The sequence below is a fragment of the Malania oleifera genome, chromosome 7 (assembly GCF_029873635.1).
Source record: "Malania oleifera isolate guangnan ecotype guangnan chromosome 7, ASM2987363v1, whole genome shotgun sequence".
Taxonomy (NCBI): domain Eukaryota; kingdom Viridiplantae; phylum Streptophyta; class Magnoliopsida; order Santalales; family Ximeniaceae; genus Malania; species Malania oleifera.
Window position 1 is genome coordinate 59,050,549 of NC_080423.1, and position 18,742 is coordinate 59,069,290.

At 38.8% G+C, this 18,742-nt stretch overlaps 1 protein-coding gene across 1 annotated transcript; it reads right to left on the reverse strand.

The window, feature by feature from the left end:
• Positions 1-11,988: 11,988 nt before the first annotated feature.
• On the reverse strand, positions 11,989-18,405 carry LOC131160338 (LRR receptor-like serine/threonine-protein kinase GHR1). Its single transcript, XM_058115931.1, has 3 exons — positions 16,339-18,405; positions 14,585-16,135; positions 11,989-12,739 (listed from the first exon to the last, which is right to left on the reverse strand). The coding sequence occupies exons 1-3, from the start codon at positions 17,399-17,401 to the stop codon at positions 12,156-12,158; spliced, it is 3,198 nt and encodes a 1,065-aa protein (XP_057971914.1). The 5' UTR covers positions 17,402-18,405; the 3' UTR covers positions 11,989-12,155.
• Positions 18,406-18,742: the final 337 nt, after the last annotated feature.

The window sequence follows — 18,742 nt, forward strand, 5'->3', positions numbered from 1 at the left end:
GATACAACTATTATACCAGATATGAATTATGTACTGTTTATATGTATAAGATGAAAAATACTCATGTAGCCACACGTTGATATGTCTCACCCCATCATTACAAACATTTCAAGAAATCCAGATAGACTGGCGAACAGAGCTTCGTGGTAGTAGAGATTAACCGAGCTACCCTGTCTGTAGGATAAGTAGATGAGCTAGGGTCAAATGAATTTTTGGGTTATGACCCTAGCATAATTTTTGGTCTTTTTGGGATGTATGTATATGTATATGACAGATTTAGTAGAATTCTGGTATGGTTTCTGGTGTGAATGACATGTATGTAATTTATGTTTTCCACTACTTAGGTATCAGAGTTATATGACGAGTATTTCCTTGGTACCCATGGGTCCGGGTTGATCATGATTAGTCCAGTTTATAAACAGGTTATCCGGGTTATTATGTATGATTTTATATGAAATATATATATATATATATATATATATATAGCAAAATAGGCAGGTCGTTACAATTTGGTATCAGAGCCTAGGTTGCTAGGTTTTGTAGACTCTAGAGTGCAACAGAAACAATACCAGAGTATAGGAAAAAGTATTTGAGGGTTGTTCTGTAGTTTGGAGGCAGAACTTCCATGGTGGTTTCTGTATCTTTCTTGGGGTGACGATTTCAAGAAAGCCGTAGTAAACTATTTCCGAATTGTGTTTCTAAAGTGTATGACTGAATCTTGAATTAAGATAAGGATGTCAAGATAGTGGGATAATATGAGTTGTTGGTTAGATACATAAATTATACAGATAGGGTCCCCAAGTCATGTTTATTGTCTTTTCAGGATGGACCCTGGAGGTGGCAGTGCACATGCGAGCGATAGTGACGGTGCAGGGCCCTCAGGTGCAGGCAGGGCTGATTTGGATGTAGTATTACGCAGTGTAGCTCAGTAGGTCATGGATTAGATTGCATAAAGCTCTAAGGAGTAGGGAGGCATGTCTGTAGGCCCTAGGTGTATGATAGAGAAATTCACTAAGATGAACCCTCTAGAATTTTCAAGAGGATCTGATCTTGCATCGACAAAAACTGGATGCAGGAAATTGAGAAAGTATTGGCAGTGCTACAGTGCACGGTGGAGCAGAGGGTCTTATTCACCACCTATAAGTTGACAGGAGAGGCCGAGAGATAGTGGACTGTGGTAAAACTATTGGAGAAACAAAGGGCGATGCCTATAGCTATGACCTGGTGTCGTTTTAAAGATTTGTTCTTTAACAGATACTTTCCTGCCACTATTAAGAAGGCCAAAGTGGAGGAGTTCCTGAATTTGAAGCAGGGACAGCAAATAGTCAAGCAGTATGCGGTGAGGTTTATAGAGTTGTCCTACTTCACCCCGTATATCATTCTCGATAAGGCAAAGAAGGCAAGAAGGTTTGAAAGAGGTTTTAAGCAAGAAATATACAAACAGGTAGTGGTGTTGAAAATGCAGGACTTTTCTAAATTGGTAGACAAAGCAGCTGTGGCTGAGGCCGGTGAGCGGATGGGTGCAGAGGAGCAGGGACAGAAGAAGAGGTCCACGCCTTTAAGATTTCAGTAAGGATCTAGTCAAGGCCAGTGGAGGAAAGGAAATTATGGCAAAGGATAGAGGCAGGAGACTGGGGGTCGTGAGGTTCAGGGAGTGCAAACCTAGCCTTTATGTCAGACATGTGAAAAGAAACACTTTGGAGAATGTCGAGCAGGAAGAGGTGTATGTTGTTGTTGCAGTAGACCGGGACATTTTGTGCAAGATTTTCCTATACCACCTAGTGCCGCTCTTGCTCCCAGACTGCACCACGGAGGTTATTAGGTGCCTCGTGGAGGCCAGCAGAGAAATGTAGTCCCAACAAGGGTTTATGCTTTGACGCTGGGAGACGCGGAGGCGGCAAACGACATCGTGATAGGTACCCTTATAGCTTTATCATATCAATCTATTGTTTTATTTGATACAGGTGCCACACACTCCTTTGTGTCTGAGGGATATGTTAAATTGTATGGTGTTGAGACACAATTATTAGATGTTGAATTATTAGTAGCAACACCGATAGCGTCAGTGGTAAGGTGTCAAAGGGTGCTTAGGGGCTACCCAGTAGAAATTCATGTGAGAGTATTACCAGTTGACCTAATTGTGCTAGATGTGCATGGATTCAATGTAATACTGGTATAGACTGATTGGCTACTAACTATGCTAGTATCGATTGTCATCTGAAAGAGGTGATATTCAGATCACCAAGAAAGCAAGAATTCAGATTTGTGGGGTGACGGGTCATTCCCCGCCTTAGTTAGTGTCAGCCATTCAGGCGAGAAGACTACTCCTAAAAGGATGTCACGGGTTTATGGTCTATGTAAAGGAGATGATAGAAAATGAATTAAAACTTGGCAGTACACCAGTGGTAAAGGAGTTTTTAGATGTTTTCCTAGAGGAATTACTAGGGTTGTCTCCCGACTGCGAGATGGATTTTGCTATCGACTTACTTCTGGGGACGGCACCGATTTCTAAAGCTCCTACCAAATGGCTCTAACAGAATTGGGGGAATTAAAGGATTAGTTGCAAGATTTGTTAAATAAAGGGTTTATTAGACCTAGTGTATCACCCTGGAGAGCTCTAGTGTTATTTGTGAAAAAGAAAATAGGACTTTGAGGATGTGCATAGATTATAGAGAAATAAACAAAGTAACAATTAAGAATAAGTATCCTCTACCCTGTATAGATGATTTATTTTATCAACTCCAGGTGACCCAAGTCTATTCCAAGATCGACCTCAGGTCAGGTTATCATCAGGTGAAAGTTAAAGCAGAAGACGTTTTGAAGACAACTTTCAAGACCAGGTATGGGCATTATGAATTTCTAGTTATGCCATTTGATCTAACGAATGCTCCTGTTGTATTCATGGATATGATGAATAGAGTCTTTCACTAGTATTTAGACCAGTTCGTTGTGGTTTTCATTGATGACATACTAGTCTACTCGAGGAGTTTTAAGGAGCATAAGATGCATCTAAGGCTAGTACTTTAGATGTTCAGGGAAAAAAATTGTATGTCAAGTTTAGCAAATGTGAATTCTAGTTAGAGAAAGTTGTGTTTCTGGGGCATTTTATATCAAGGGATGGAATTTCAATAGATCCCAGCAATATAGAGGCAGTGGTGAATTGGGTCAGGCCTAGGAACGTTCAGGAAATCAGAAGTTTCTTGGGATTGGTGAGATATTACCGTCAGTTTGTAGAAGGATTTTCAGCGTTATCAAAACTTCTGACACGACTAACCTGAAAGAATGTCAGGTTTGAATGGGACGACAGTTGTGAGTAAAGCTTCCAAGAATTGAAACAGAGGCTTGTTACAACACTAGTATTGACTATTCCATCGGGAGGTGATGGTTACGTGATCTACTGTAATGCATTTTTGAGGGGGCTCAGATGTATATTGATGCAGCAATGAAGAGTAGTAGTATATGCTTCCAGGCAATTGAAAGAATACAAAAAGAATTATCCCACTCATGATCTAGAATTGGCTGCAGTGGTTCATGCACTGAATATTTGGAGGCATTATCTGTACGAAGAGAGATATGAAATATATTCAGATCATAAAAGTTTAAAGTACTTCTTAACACATAAGGATTTGAACATGCGGCAAAAAAGATAGTTAGAGCTCATCAATGATTATGATTGTACTATCAGCTATCATCCAGGTAAAGCTAATGTAGTGGCTGATGTTCTGAGCCGAAAATAAAAGGAAACAGCACAGTTAGCAGCTGTAATTCAGCACCCGATCCTGATGAACTTGGAGAGGCTTGGGGTGGAGTTAGTAGAAAGTGATCACCAGGAAATTATTGCCAACCTAGTGGTGCAACCTATCCTACAGGAAAAGATTAAAGCAACCCAGAAGAATGACGTAGAGTTGATGGAGTTGATAGAGAAGGTACAGTACGGATAGGGGGAGGAGTTTAGTATATTAGATGATGGAGCTTTGTGGTTTCGTACCAGATTGTGCGTGCCTACAGATATGGATATCAGAAGGACGATCCTAGAGAAGGCTCACAGGTCCCTGTACACGGTACATCCAAGTAGTACTAAAATGTATCGGGATCTACGAGAGACTTTCTGGTGGAGCGGTATGAAGAGAGAGATAACTAAATTTATGCAATAATGCTTGACATGCTAGCAAGTTAAGGTTGAACACCAGAGACTGGCGAGTCAGCTACATCCACTTTACATCCTGGAGTGGAAATGGGATCACATTACTATGGACTTTGTGACTGGTTTACCGTCGGTGCTGCAGGGATAGAATGCTATTAGATCGACTTACGAAAACTGCTCACTTTATTCATGTTAAAGTCAAAACTCCATGGACTGACTGGCATAAATATATATCCAAGACAATCGCATGGTGTGCCAATGTTTATAGTATCAGATTAAGACCCACGCTTCACGTCACGGCTTTGAAAGAGTCTGCAGGAGGCTTTGGGTTCTCAGTTATCATTCAGTACGGCGTTTCATCCTCAGACGGATGGACAGTCGGAGAATATGATTCAAATACTAGAGGATATGCTACAGACATGTGTGCTGGATTTTAGGGGTAGTTGGACTAAGTTTTTGCCGCTAGTAGAGTTTGTATATAATAACAGCTATCAGACCAGCATCGACATGGCACCTTATGAGGCACTATATAGTAGGAGATGTCGTTCTCCTTTATACTGGGATGAGATAGGTGAGAGGCGAGTTTTGGGACCAGAAATAGTGCAGCAGACGTACGATAAAGTCCGGCTTATTAAAGAAAGAATCAGTGCAGCTCAGAGTTGGTAGAAAAGCTACGCAAATAATCGCCGCCAAAAGTTGGAATTCGAAGTGGGAAACTATGTATTTATGAGAATATCACCACTGAAAGGAACTATGAGGTTTGGGAGGAAGGGTAAGCTGAGCCCTAGGTTTGTTGGCCCTTTTGAGATACTTGAGAGAGTGGAGTCAGTTGCCTACCGGCTAGCTTTAACACTAGTTTTATCCAGGACACATAACATATTTCATGTTTCCATGTTGAGGAAATATGTCCCAGATCCCTCCCACGTGGTCATTTATGCAGAGATAGAACTCAAGGATTAAGTGGTTTATGAGGAGATACTATTGCAGATCTTAGACAGGAAGGAGCCAGAATTACGTAGTAAGAAAATTCTATTAGTAAAAGTCCTGTGAAGAAATAACGTAGTGGAAGAAGCTTCTTGGGAGCTTAAGGAAGAAATACGACAGAAATACCTGTACTTATTTAGTGGGGACCAGTAGTAATCAGGAAAAGACACAGGTAAGTATGTTAAGTTTCTTTGGTGCAAGTTAGTTAGTACATGTAATAATTTTTTGTAGGTAGATAGCGTTTCGGTTTTGGGAGAAATTTTCTTTTATGTATATTATGTAATCTCTTAGAACCCTAAATGTAACCATGGTATTCCTCCACCACAAGTGAGGGTAAGTAATAAAATAAGTAACCCATTTTCCTCAAAGGATGGTGTTCAATACAGATAAGTAAATTTCAAGGATGAAATTTTATAAGGAGGGGAGAATGTAGAGACTCGAAGAATTATAGTAATTAAATAATAAAATAAAGGAGAAAAAAGGATTTTTCAAAAGAAACTTAGCAGGGTCTCGTCAACGAATGTAGAGTGCTCGTCGACGAGTAGCCTTCTTGGGCACGTCGACGTGGACTCATGTCTCGTCATCAAGAATTCACCGAGAGGGTTATTCTCAGGGCCTGAAACTCATCGATGTGGGTTGGGTGCTCATCGATGAACCTCCTTCTTGGACTTATCGACGAGGCATCGTGGCTCGTCGACGAGGCCACGTGGACAGCACTCTATAAATAGGTTCAAATCACATTTCCAGCAAGAAAACCTGCATGCAAACACTCTCTCCCTCTAAAAATTCGTCCCTCTAACTTCTCTTTAGATTTCTGGCTTCATTCTTCACCGATTCGACGATCGGAAGTTGTCATGCTACTCCTAGAAAGATTCTCTTCAAGTCTGCTAAAGTAGTTCGTTGGTTAGGCCAACTTGGGCACCATCCCAAAATCTGGATATGTTGGTTATTTTAAGTTTTATAAGGTATTTGGTGTTTCTAAACTGAGGAAAATATAGTAGGTGGAATAATACTAAAGTTTTGTTGGGAAAAATGTAAATTTCAGAGTGTTGTGCTGGGAACACCATGGGTGTAGATTTGGATTAAGTTGTGGGCTTCTCAGTAAGTTAGGTAATGGGATAAATTAAGTATGTATTTTTCATGAAATTATTATGAAATAAATAGCATTTATTTTTAGGAAAATACGTATGACATAGAACTATGTTTGGGAATATTGCTGTTGAACAGGGAAATGATTTAAATACATTTTATATAAAAATATGATTTCAAAACAAATTACAAGTTTAGAAGGTTATTCATATTTGTGTGGCATGAGCATAATATTTCCAAGAAAATTTCGTTATATTGAAATATTATGATTTTTCCAAAATAAACATGTTATAGCAGTTTTCAGGAAAACCATAAAAATAGTACAGGAACTATTGTTTTAAGCATGTTATGTTAAATAGTGCAAGAATTTCACGTACAAGTATGTTATGATATGTCAGCGCATATGCCATGATTTTTACGTTATGATATGTGCCGGCAAAAATGTCGTGATTTTCACGTTATGACATGATGGCGCCAACGTCGTAACGATGTATGTTATGTCAAGATTCAGTAAAATATTATCATGTCATGTTTTACTCTGAAATATGAAACTGCTATGTTTCAATATCATGAAATGTCTTATATGTTATCAGAACCCGGATAGTTTAATTTAGTTTCACAAAGCACGGTATCGTAGCTATATGTTCACGATTATGAATATGTTAGTACTACCACACATCTTATGTAAAGTGTGGGAGATGGCAATCGATGTGGTTTTATGGGAGTGTCGTAGATCCCCTATTAGTCTGGCATAGGTGGAATAAGCCCATCGTACTTACACACCTATGTTTGACTTAGCATGGTCGGCCAGGCATTGCTAGTTCCCACCTGTAGGCCACACAACCTTGTCAAGTGGGGGGCAAGACATGACAATAACTAACTATCTATCCTAGGTAGAAATTCAGTATGGTATGGTTATATAAGATGATTTTTCAAGTACATGAATTTAGTATGTTAAACTATGTTATGTTAAATCATGTTTTATTCAAATATGATACAACTGTTATACCATATATGGATTATGTACTATTTATATGTATAAGACGAAAAATACTTATGTAGCCACACACTGATATTAGTTTATCTCCCTTACCAAGAGTTGTCTAACCCCAGCATTACAAATATTTTAGGAAATCCAGATAGACAAGCAGACCGAACTCCGCGGCAGTAGAGATTGACCGAGCTACCCTATTTGTAGGGTAAGTAGATGCGCTAGGGTCAGATGGATTTTTGGGTTATGACCCTAGGATACTTTTTGGGATGTATGTATATGTATATGACAGATTTAGTAGAACTATGGTATGGTTTCTGGTGTGAATGGCATGTATGTAATTTATGTTTTTCGCTGCTTAGGTATCCGAGTTGTACGACAGGTATTTCCTTGGTACCCACAGGTCCAAATTAATCATGATTAGTCCAGTTTATAAACAGGTCATTAGGGTTACTCTGTATGCTGTTATGTGGGGAAAATATATATATATAGCAAAATAGGCAGGTTGTTACACGCCATCCTTCTAAAATTGACCCACGTGCCATTCGTTGTGTCTTCATTGGATATCCCTACAGATAAAAGGGTTATGCGTTATATGATCTTGCCACTCACAAAACATTTGTCTCCTGTGATGTGATCTTTCATGAGGATCAATTTTCGTTTAACCACACCCCTTTTGAAACATCCTCTTCTATCTTACCGCAACCTCTTGACTCTCCATATGTCCTCTCCGCCAACCCTTCACAGACACCTCCTAGCTCACCTCCTATTCATTCCCCTTCTCTTGCTCCAATGGTCCCTGTCTGACAATCCACACTTACAGTTCAACCACCTGCCTACCTATGGGATTACCATGTTGAGCAAGCACTCCCTTCTCGTCCTATCCTATCATCTGACTCGGTGGTAGTGCATTCTTTAGGTACTCCTTATCCTCTTTCTGATTTTCTTTCTTATGACCCCTTTCTTCTACACACCGTGCTTTCACCACTGCTATCTCCATTGCACAAGAACCCAAGTATTTTTTGAAAGCCATGCAGGATCCCATGTGGCGTGCTGCCATGCGTGCTGAGATTGATGCCTTGGAAACCAATCACACTTGGACTTTGACTCCTCTTCCACTCCACAAACGACCCATTGGCTGCAAATGGGTGTACAAAATCAAACACAATCCTGATGGATTTGTAGAACGCTACAAGGCTTGCTTTGTTGCCAAAGGGTACAACCAAAAGAAAGGATTTGATTACACTGAAACTTTTGCCCCTGTAGCCAAGATGGTCACTGTTCACATTGTCCTCACCCTTGCTACTGCCCATAATTGACACCTCTTTTAGCTTGAAGTTAATAATGCCTTTCTACATGGTGATCTTGATGAAGATGTCTACATGCATCTTCCTCCTGGTTTTGGACGAAAGGGGGAGACCAGAATATGCAAGCTTAACAAGTCTCTATATGGTCTCAAACAAGCATCTAGGCAATGGTATGCTAAATTATCTTTCACACTTATCAATGTTGGTTATAAGCAATTTAAAGCAGATTACTCTATGTTCGTCCGATCCCATGAAACAAGTTTCACCATCATCTTGGTCTCTGTAGACGATATTATTTTGGCAAGAAACAACTTGGAATAAATAAAAGGACTTAAGAAATACTTGGGAGAATGCTTCAAACTGAAGGATCTTGGTCCCTTGAAATACTTTCTTGGAATAGAGGTGGCTCGCTCCAAAACTGGAATTTTCTTGTCACAAAGGAAATATGCCTTGGAGATACTTGAAGAGACTGGTTTCCTTGGGGCTAAACCATGTAATCTACCAATGGAACCAAACCTGGCACTTAGTGAGATGGATGGAGAACTTATCTCGGATCCATCTTCATATCAAAGACTGGTTGGGAAACTGATATATTTGATTATCACTAGACCAGATTTGGCATATGTGTTGCACACATTGAGCCAATTCATGAATAAGCCTCGAACTTTCCACTTGGATGCAGCACGTCGGGTTTTGCGCTATCTCAAACAGTCATCTGGGCAAGGAATTCTTTTGTCAGCTTCCAGTGGTATACAATTACATACATTTTGTGATGCCGATTGGGCTCAGTGTAGAGATACTCGGCAATCTGTTACTAGGTACTGTATTTTACTAGGAAAATCACCAATCTCTTAGAAAACTAAGAAGCAAACAAAAATTTCACGATCCTCAGCTCAAGCAGAATACCACTCTATGGCATCAACCTGTTGTGAAATTACTTGGTTAAAGCAACTTTTGACCGATCTCCAAATAGCTCACCCACAACCAATCAAGTTGTATTGTGATAATAAAGCAGCTATTCACATCGCATCTAATCTAGTTTTCTGCAAGCAAACAAAGCATATAGAGATCGATTGCCATCTTGTACGGGAGAAGATCCAAAACCAAGTTATTTAAACTATTCACATACCCACAAGTCAGCAGCCTGCGGATTTATTCACGAAAGCACTCGAACCCATACAATTCAACCATTTACTGAGCAAGTTGAGTATGATCACTATCTACTCCAACTTGAGGGGGAGTGTTGAGGATCACATAGCTCATTCCACCAAGGCTTCCCAAATATAGCTGCATTGACCCCTATAATTGTAGATATTTCATTCATTTTAGGATATTAGTTTCCATTATATATACGGTATCATTTAATTGTAATTATTTTTTGTAATTATAAATATAGTATTCACACCCACGTTAATGTTTGGTGATTTCTCAAATATTTACACTTACTGCAGATTGCAAAAGCCTCAGATGATCTCTGCTCCTGATTCCCTTGTAGGCTGCGGCAGGGCACACCTAGTGTTCTACTCTTCTTGGAATCTTGGTCTACATTTTTGGTTTTTTATTTAAATATTAATAAATAAAATGAAGGAGAAGGAGTGCTATTTTTTTATTAAAAAAAAATTGTCATAAAAATTTAAAATAAATAAATTATATTTTTAAAACGACTTTATTAAATGGGCGGGTTTGGGTTTACCTATTAGTCACCCGTTAATAAATGGGTCGACTTAAACCCGATTAATCTTGACTCGTTTATGACACACCTGAATCCGGCCCGTTAATCTGTTTTGCCACCGCCAATACCACCTATCCTAATTAATTGTGATAACATTGCTATAATTGGTAGAGTGAAGGAAACACAGTACTATGAGATCATATTTAAGTAATGGCATCATTAATATGAATTATATAAGATATATTGAGAATCTTACAGATTCATTAACTAAGACCTTTGCAAAAGAAAGGGTTTGAAATACATTAAGGGGGATGATGGGATTGAAGCCCACAAATCATAAACCACATATGAGGATACCCAACTCAAGGACCAAAGATTCTATAATTGGGTTCAATTTGAAGAATAAATCATATAATAGTTATAAGAAATGCATTATCTTAAACTCATCCCTATGGTGTAAGTGCATTTATCTTGTACTAAAGAAATTGAGTTGTAAGACTCTTAATGATAATTTATATCTCTTATGAGTAGGATGTTAGAGTTACAAGAGCACCATTGACAAATTTTACATATGTGAGCATGAGAATTGAGCTATTCTCAAATGTGTTCATGAAATTAACATAAGCGCTAGGTAAAAAAGGTGCTCGCTATTAAAGCTCATGTCAACATATGAACCATTATGGTTGAGCAATTATACTTTATTTCCCTTAAGTAGTCATAGTTCAAGTCTGAAATAACCATTGACTCTAAAGTAAAGATTATTGTTCATTAAGTGAAGGTTCAATGGAGAACACATCTTCATTATGCATAATTATCCTTCTTTGGTTGTTAAACTCTCTACATGAATGTTACATTTATAATATTAAAATGAGCGAATTGTTAGTTTATTTTGATTTTATATTATCAAAAAAGATTAATCATCCTGAAATTAGACTTTATTCAATTAGAGTCCTTGAAAAGGGCATATATCCTGAAGTTAGATTTTTAATTGAGTCTTTAGAAATGGCATGTACCTTGAAATAGGATTCTTATTTAATCGAGCCTTTGGCAAAAGCAATACATTAGTGTTTGATATATTTTTATTTAGGTTTTAATTTTTTTGTATTCCTTAAATTCAATATATTAATTAGACCTTATTTTTAGGTCTTGTATGCCTATAAATACCCTAAGACATTGACTCTAAAATATATCTCTACATACAATTTTCTTCATATCACTCTTATCATACTATTCTATCATCTAAATATAGAAAATTTGACAACTTTAAAAGTATTCTTTATGCAGTTTAGACTTCCATTTGTACATAATTGGGTAAAATCATACAACTCAAATCGAGCGAGTATATCCAAAGAGATAAGTCAAAATGAAGTTATGCTACATTGATTTCATGAGCTAAGCCGGAAAGAAAAACTAAATAAATAAATAAAATAAAAAAAAAGACCACAAAGGACTTGAATCTCTTTCCAAAGAGAGATAATCATGTCTCAACCTAACTATGAATCGTGTTTGTGTTTGATTTGTATTTAAGTTTTTTTCTTATATATTTGTACCATATTCCAAACAGCAAGCACAAAAACTTGAGGTCACCCCATTAAGCAAATAGCAAACATGTCTAAAATGAATTTACCATGTGTGTATAATGCCCTGTATTCAGTTTTGAGTCTTATAAAGCAGCTATTATAGGGTAGCACTGCACTTTCTGGGTGGAAGATCATCTCACCTGCCAATGCCTTGGGCAAATTTTACTCAATGGAATGCTTTGCAAAACCAAGGCCCCAAGGCAGCAGGAAACCACAAAAAATTTTCAAAAGTTAATATTCCTTGAAAAGTACCCCACTTTTACAAAAATGGTTAATCTAATTAGCAGGTCACGCCAAAATCCCAAAACATCAGACTCAGAAATGGGAGGCCAATGAGATATTTGATTCCCAGATAAATTTCAGGTCCACAGAACAATTCTACAACAGACTAAATGGAAGAAAGATCCTCATATATTGTTTTGATACCCGGCCTCTCAGAAATTGAGCGTATACATCGTAGAGCTATTCCAAGGACCTCCTTCATTCCCTTCTCTGCTGCCGGGTTCCCCATTTCCAGCATCAACGCAGCATCAAAACAATCTGAGCTGCGACCTTCTGCCATCCTCAACCTCACCCAATCTGTTAAATCAACACCTCCATCCTCACCGGAAACCACATCCCCAGCACATCTGCCTGTTAAAAGTTCCAGAAGTACCACTCCAAAAGCATAAACATCTGACTTGAAGGAGGGCAATGGTTTCTTGGAAGCACTCAATTCTGGTGCCCGATATCCTAATATGCCTGCATCAAGAATCTGTTCAACGGTGCCAGCCTGGGTCATAAGGCGATGTAGGCAGTAATCAGCAATGCGGGCGTTAAGATCAGGCCCATCTAATAGTATATTTGTTGCTTTGAGGTTGCCGTGCGGAAGTGCACGATCAAAATGGAGATAGTTCAGCCCGCGTGCGACATCAACTGCAATTTTTAGCCTCTGGGCCCAAGATAATGGTGGGACCTTTCTTCCTGGCCGATCTGAAAATAAAAATTTATCAGAAATGCAATCAGATGCCGCCCAATTGCAAGGAAATGGAATACTTTTCCTTTTTACCTAAATATAAAGAAATAGACTATTTTGCAGACAAAGGGAGCATTGTTTATTTGAAAGCATGGCGGCCTGCTCTTAGTTTCTAAACCATAATTTATGTAAAAACACCAACATTTGTTTCCATTGGAGCATAAACAATAAAAGGCCACAGAAGTATGCCATGCAAAATAATAAACAAGCATGATAAAGATCATAACATATGCCATGTATTTCTTTAGAAAACCCTCGAGTAGGGAGAGGCAAAGAGTGGCAGGCAGGCAGGTTAGTTGCAACAAAAAATTATATATAGAAACAAAAGTAAAATGTGGCATAGTTTGTTAAACAAGTTAGCAAGGTGTGTTGCTTAAAATCCTGAACGAACATCGAGTGACCCATATAATCTTGTTTTGAGTCATAATGAGAATTGAATTAAAAATTCTGATTTATTCCATAAATCCAGTCAATTAGCTGAGGACAACACTTTATCATGCAACAATAGAGGCCTATAATAACCATATGATCAACCACATTCATTAGTCTGGATTGAAGTTCCACATATTTTTACACTGTGAAGGGTGAACCTAAGGCTAAAATAGTTAATCGGATCAAATGGCTTATCAATAGCTAAACAAGAGCTGTGTGTCCTGTCTTTAGACTTGCTGAAAAACAAATACCTTCATTTCTGCATGCAGAGTCTAAAAACTTGTCATAACCACACTCAAACAAGTCAGTGGCACGCATTACCTTCACCTTTTAATATTTAATTTTAAAAACCTTAACCAACTATACACACGATTCAGGATTACATATCAAATTACCCTTTGCCAGTGTTCATCTTACAAGAAAAGCAAAATCTTTACAAATTTGATGCTGGATCATAAAAGGTTTCCATACCTTATCCATCATTTCACAATAGATGCATAATTTTTACTTTACAGATGTTTTAAAAACCAACAATTTATCTTTGCAAAGATTTAGTGAAACTTATTTGGTGAGACCACCAAGTGCAGAGCTTTACCCCCTTTCTGCGGGATGAAATTTGCTTTTTCAGATACAACAAATACCAAATGAATGGATCTTGAAAAGTTTTAAACAGTACCTGATTGTGAACTATATGCACTTTTCAACAGCACATTAAAAGCTTACAATAAAAAAATCAGTTGGTGAGGTAGTGAAATTAGTGTTCATAGATTTCGATACATCCTAGGCCTAAAGGCTTTTATGCAAAATTACATCGAGAAATATTAATATTTACAAATTACTTGTAATAGAAGGGATTTTGTACCCAAATTTTATATTATTTTTCCTTTCACTAAAATGGATAACTAGAACCTCTAGATGAAATTATGAAAGCTTGAACAGCACAGGTGTAATAAATGAAACAGGTATTTCATGAGCTTATTCTGGGTACTAGAGTGTAATGCCGCCATATTCTCAAGCCATAAAAAGTGCAACTCATAAATGCCACATAGATTTCATCCAAATAAAAAGTTCAAATTTTAAATGCAAATAATGCAATCCTAAAGAAAGCTTATTTCAAACACAAAGAGTTCATTTTTTGAACCTTAAAACCTTTAGCCATTTTATGACCACTTTTGATAAGGACTTATTCACCACACAGAATGCTGCGCAGCAGAACAACTCAATGAAAACATCAAAATGAACTCTTTTTTTTTTTTTGGTATAAAAGTAGTAAACGGGCTGAATAAGAAATAGAACAGGTCCTCTTTAATTTGAAATAGTTGTAAAACCAAAATTGGAACACTCAAAAAGACAGAGTAGTAAAATTTTACCATAAAGAAAGCTTGCAAGACTTCCAGGCGAGATATAATCTGAAAGAATGAGCTTCTCATGCTGTGTGGGTCCCCAGTAATACCCTCTTAAGCCTACCACGTTAGGATGCCTGATATTTGCAAATTTTTTAGCCTCTTTAGCAAATTCTTTTCTTTGCTTTGCGACTCCTTCTCTCAACCACTTCACAGTCAAGAAAGTGCCATTATCCAGTGTTGCCTTGTAAGAAGTCCCGTGGCTGCTCCTCCCCAACACCTCAGCTGGAGCCCTTGAGAGTTCCTCAGGTGTCAATGTTATTGTATCATCAAGAAAATGCAGTTCGCCAGCCAATTGATCTGGTGATTTGACATCTAGTCTTGCAAGGTTTTCAACAGTGAACGCATCTCCAGACTCAGGTGACCAGGACAGATGGCTGTTCTTTGATGGGGAGAAACCAGTTACAGCAGCCATCTTCTCATCGGAACTGATTATCTCAGATGATGATCCTTTTCGTGAAGTCATAAGATCCTCAGCTGCAACCACTAGAGGACTATTGCTGTCCCTACCACTGAATCCGGAGGTACTTGTTGGGGGTGGCTTCAGGATATCTTTGCTTGTAACATGTTCTGGCAGAGGCCTCCTTGATACACGGATATAATGTACAAAGATTGCGAGCAAGATCAGAATGACCACAGCAACTATGCATGCTACTATCACTACCACTTTGACAAAAGTTTTGATTGGTTTCCTGCTAGAATTTCTGGATGGAAAATTTTCTGAGCCAGGAGCATTATTATTTGGAAAAGCCAATCCAGGGTTCCCAGGGTAGAAAGAAGAACTTGGAAACCTTCTAAGGTTCTCTGGAACAACACCAGAGAGTTCATTGTAGGATACATTTAATCTTGCAAGGCTGTCAGGCAAGTTGGGTGGCAAAGAACCTGTAAAATGATTCTGGGATATATCTAAGGAACTTAGTGGTTTCATGTCAGCCAGGGAAGTAGGCAGAGAACCAGAGAGGTTATTTTTAGCAAGATTCAGCACTTGAAGCTGGGTCATTGAACCAAACCAATCAGGAAAATAACCACTAATCCGGTTACCAGAAATATCTAGAACTCGAAGATCAGATTCACTGGAAGAAGGAGAAGAGAGTTCAATACCACCAGTAAATAAATTGTTTTCAAGGTGTAGCTCTTGTAAGGTGGGTAATGTTAGCAACGTAGTCAGAAACAATCCATCTAACTGATTGTTACTCAGATCAAGGACTCGAAGCTTGGGATATTGTGTAATTACTTTTGGGAGAGAGCTAGTAAGGGAATTATGTGAGAGGTTAAGATAATTCAGGCGCAGAAACTGCGAAAATGGCGCAGGGATGGACCCTTTCAATCGATTCTGACTGAGATCAAGGAATTCAATATTTGCCCATTTGACAATTTTGCTTAAATTTCCTTCAAATTGGTTATTTGATAAATCTAGTACAGCACAGCTTCCAATCAGCAATGGAAGTTCACCTGAGAGTGCATTTGATGAGAGATTAACCAAGTGCAAAGTTGTCGATGTGATCAGACTTATAGGCCCTGAAGAATGAAGTTGAATGTGAGATGAGTAGTCACACCCTCTTAAGAATAACTAATGGCAGCAGAAGTGGCTGTCAAGACCAGTTTCCATGCAAACAGATGTCTTAACTTTCAAACAAAATGTAACAATTTTTAGCCACCAACTTGGCACCAAAATAAAAGCAGCTTTTACAAGAAAGTGAGATTAAAAGTTATAGAGATACCTGAGAGATTGTTGGCACTCAAATCCAACTCAGTTAGCACCAATGGATCTCCTTTCAGAAGATTATTAGGAAATAACCCTGAAAATCTGTTGTTGCTGAGCTTGAGGACCTCGAGCTCATAAACAAAATTAAATCCAGGCAATTCTCCAGAGAGTTGATTATAGCTGAGATCCAACACCTTCAAGCTCTGAAATTCCATGGGCTCGCCTCCCTTATCTAGTGACCCCTCAAGACGGTTGTGGCTAAGATTCAAATACTTAATCGTCTCGGATATAACAGGTAGAAATTTCTGCTGCTGCGAAGTAGAACTAACCAGCAAATTCCCACTAAAATCAATATGGACAGCACTAGACGAAAGAAAGAATTCCACATCTATATGACCATCAAGCATGTTCCCATGCAAGTCAAGCACCTCAAGAGTGGTAATCTGCTCAAAACCTTTTGGTATTTTATTTACAAACCCATTACGAGACAGGTTAAGGTGCACGAGGTTCATCAGCTTCGTCAATGATGATGGCAATGGCCCAGAAAAGGAGTTGCTGCTCAAGTCCAATAACTTAATCGAAGCAAGCCCAGAAATGAAATCAGGAATTGAACCAGAGAAGTTGTTCCCAGCCAAGGAGAGGTTTTGCAAGTTCTCTAATTCACCCAATCTCTGTGGTAAAGACGAGAAGAACAGGTTGTTTGAGAGATCCAAATACTCCAGGCTTTTGAAATCGCCAATATTGTCAGGAATTTTTCCTGATATCGAATTGTTTGCCATGGAGAGTTTCACAAGTTTTGTGAGGTTTGAAAAAACACTCAAGTCTGCATCAGCAGAGAGACCCAAGTTATCAAGGACAACCCCAGCAACTTTGCCAGTGTTACAGACAATCCCATTCCAAGAAGAAGGGCACCCGTTGAAGTCGATAGACTCCTCATTCCATGAATTAAGGACATAACCAGTCGGGTCGTGCTTGATTCCTTTCTTGATTTCAAGCAGTGCCAAAATGTCCTGCGAAGGAAGTTGACCCATGGCAGAGGCAAAAACCAGGGATACCACTAAAAGCTTGAAAAGCGTCATCACTCACACTAAAAATGGCTTCACTCCAGCAAGATATAAGCTCAATGTGTAGAACAAAATGGGGCTTCCAAGCTGTCAAAGTATCGAACGCAAAACAAATATAGGAACCAAGCACCACATTTCTCCTCGGAAAGAAACAAACGTGGGAAGTAAGCGCTACAGCTTTAAACATAAACTACTGTGTTAAGCTACTTAGCATTTTGACCGGAAGAATGATAAACCAAAACCCTAAATTCCCAAACTCATGCGAGGCGGAGCTTCTTCAGGAGACTGATTCCCTTCCCAACAAAGTGGTAGTGGAAAAAGAAAAAACGCCACAGCTCATAGAAACAACAATTTTTGCAAAAGAGACAGAGCCAACACCCTAAATGACTGACAAACACAGCACAAATAGAGTCACTTTCAGAGATCTAACCTCCGGAAGAAGCTGCATTTCTTACAACCACCGTGCCTGATGAAACACAACAATGTGGCTCCCTACGAAGTGTCCCATGAGAGATTTATACTATTTCAAAGCAGCAAAACTACAAAGAACAAGAGGCTTGAACTCACTGAAATCACAGCTCACACCTACCCTTTCCCCTTGCAATTTCTTCACAGAGCTCGGACCCTCCAGCTACAACCACCCCATGAAAGCAGAACCGAAAGGGTCTTCAAATCCACAACTAAATTCCATTAAATTCCAGGGACCCAGACAAGTTCAGGCCTTGACAACCCACATTCAGCTTCTAAAACCCTAATTTTTTTCTTCAGTGGAGCAACCAAAGAAAACCCAGAAAGGAAACCCTCTTTGTCTCTTCTCACTACTCACTGCTCACTACTCTCTCTCTCTGCTGTAGTGAAACGTGAGCAACATAACATAAAATAAGACAAAACCCTAGGGGGTGGATAAACGTGTGTAAAGGTATAAATTTTGTTCTTTTGAGGCATTAATGCTGCGTTCTCCAAATCACAGAGTAAAGCGGGAAATGGTGAATGCTTTCTACAGTTGTTACCAGTAAAATGTAGGTTTACCCGCCAAAAAACAGAAGGGACGCAGACAAAGTTCATGGCGGACGTGAAAGGGTTCTGTCAAATCCAGTTAATTAAATGGTGAGGTTTCGGAAAGTGCACCCACATAGGATTGGGTCCTACCTCTGACCCTTGAAGTTTCTTGAAATTGTTCCTAGTCTCAAAGTTGCCATTACACCATCACTAATGGAGGTGAGGTTGGTGCGGGTGTAAATGACAGGGTGTGGCATGGGCCCATCAGAGTACCATGAGGACCACCAGTCAAGGGACGACAGGTGGATATCAGTACCACCACAATGTTTGAAGATTTTGTTGACCATATGGTCAAAC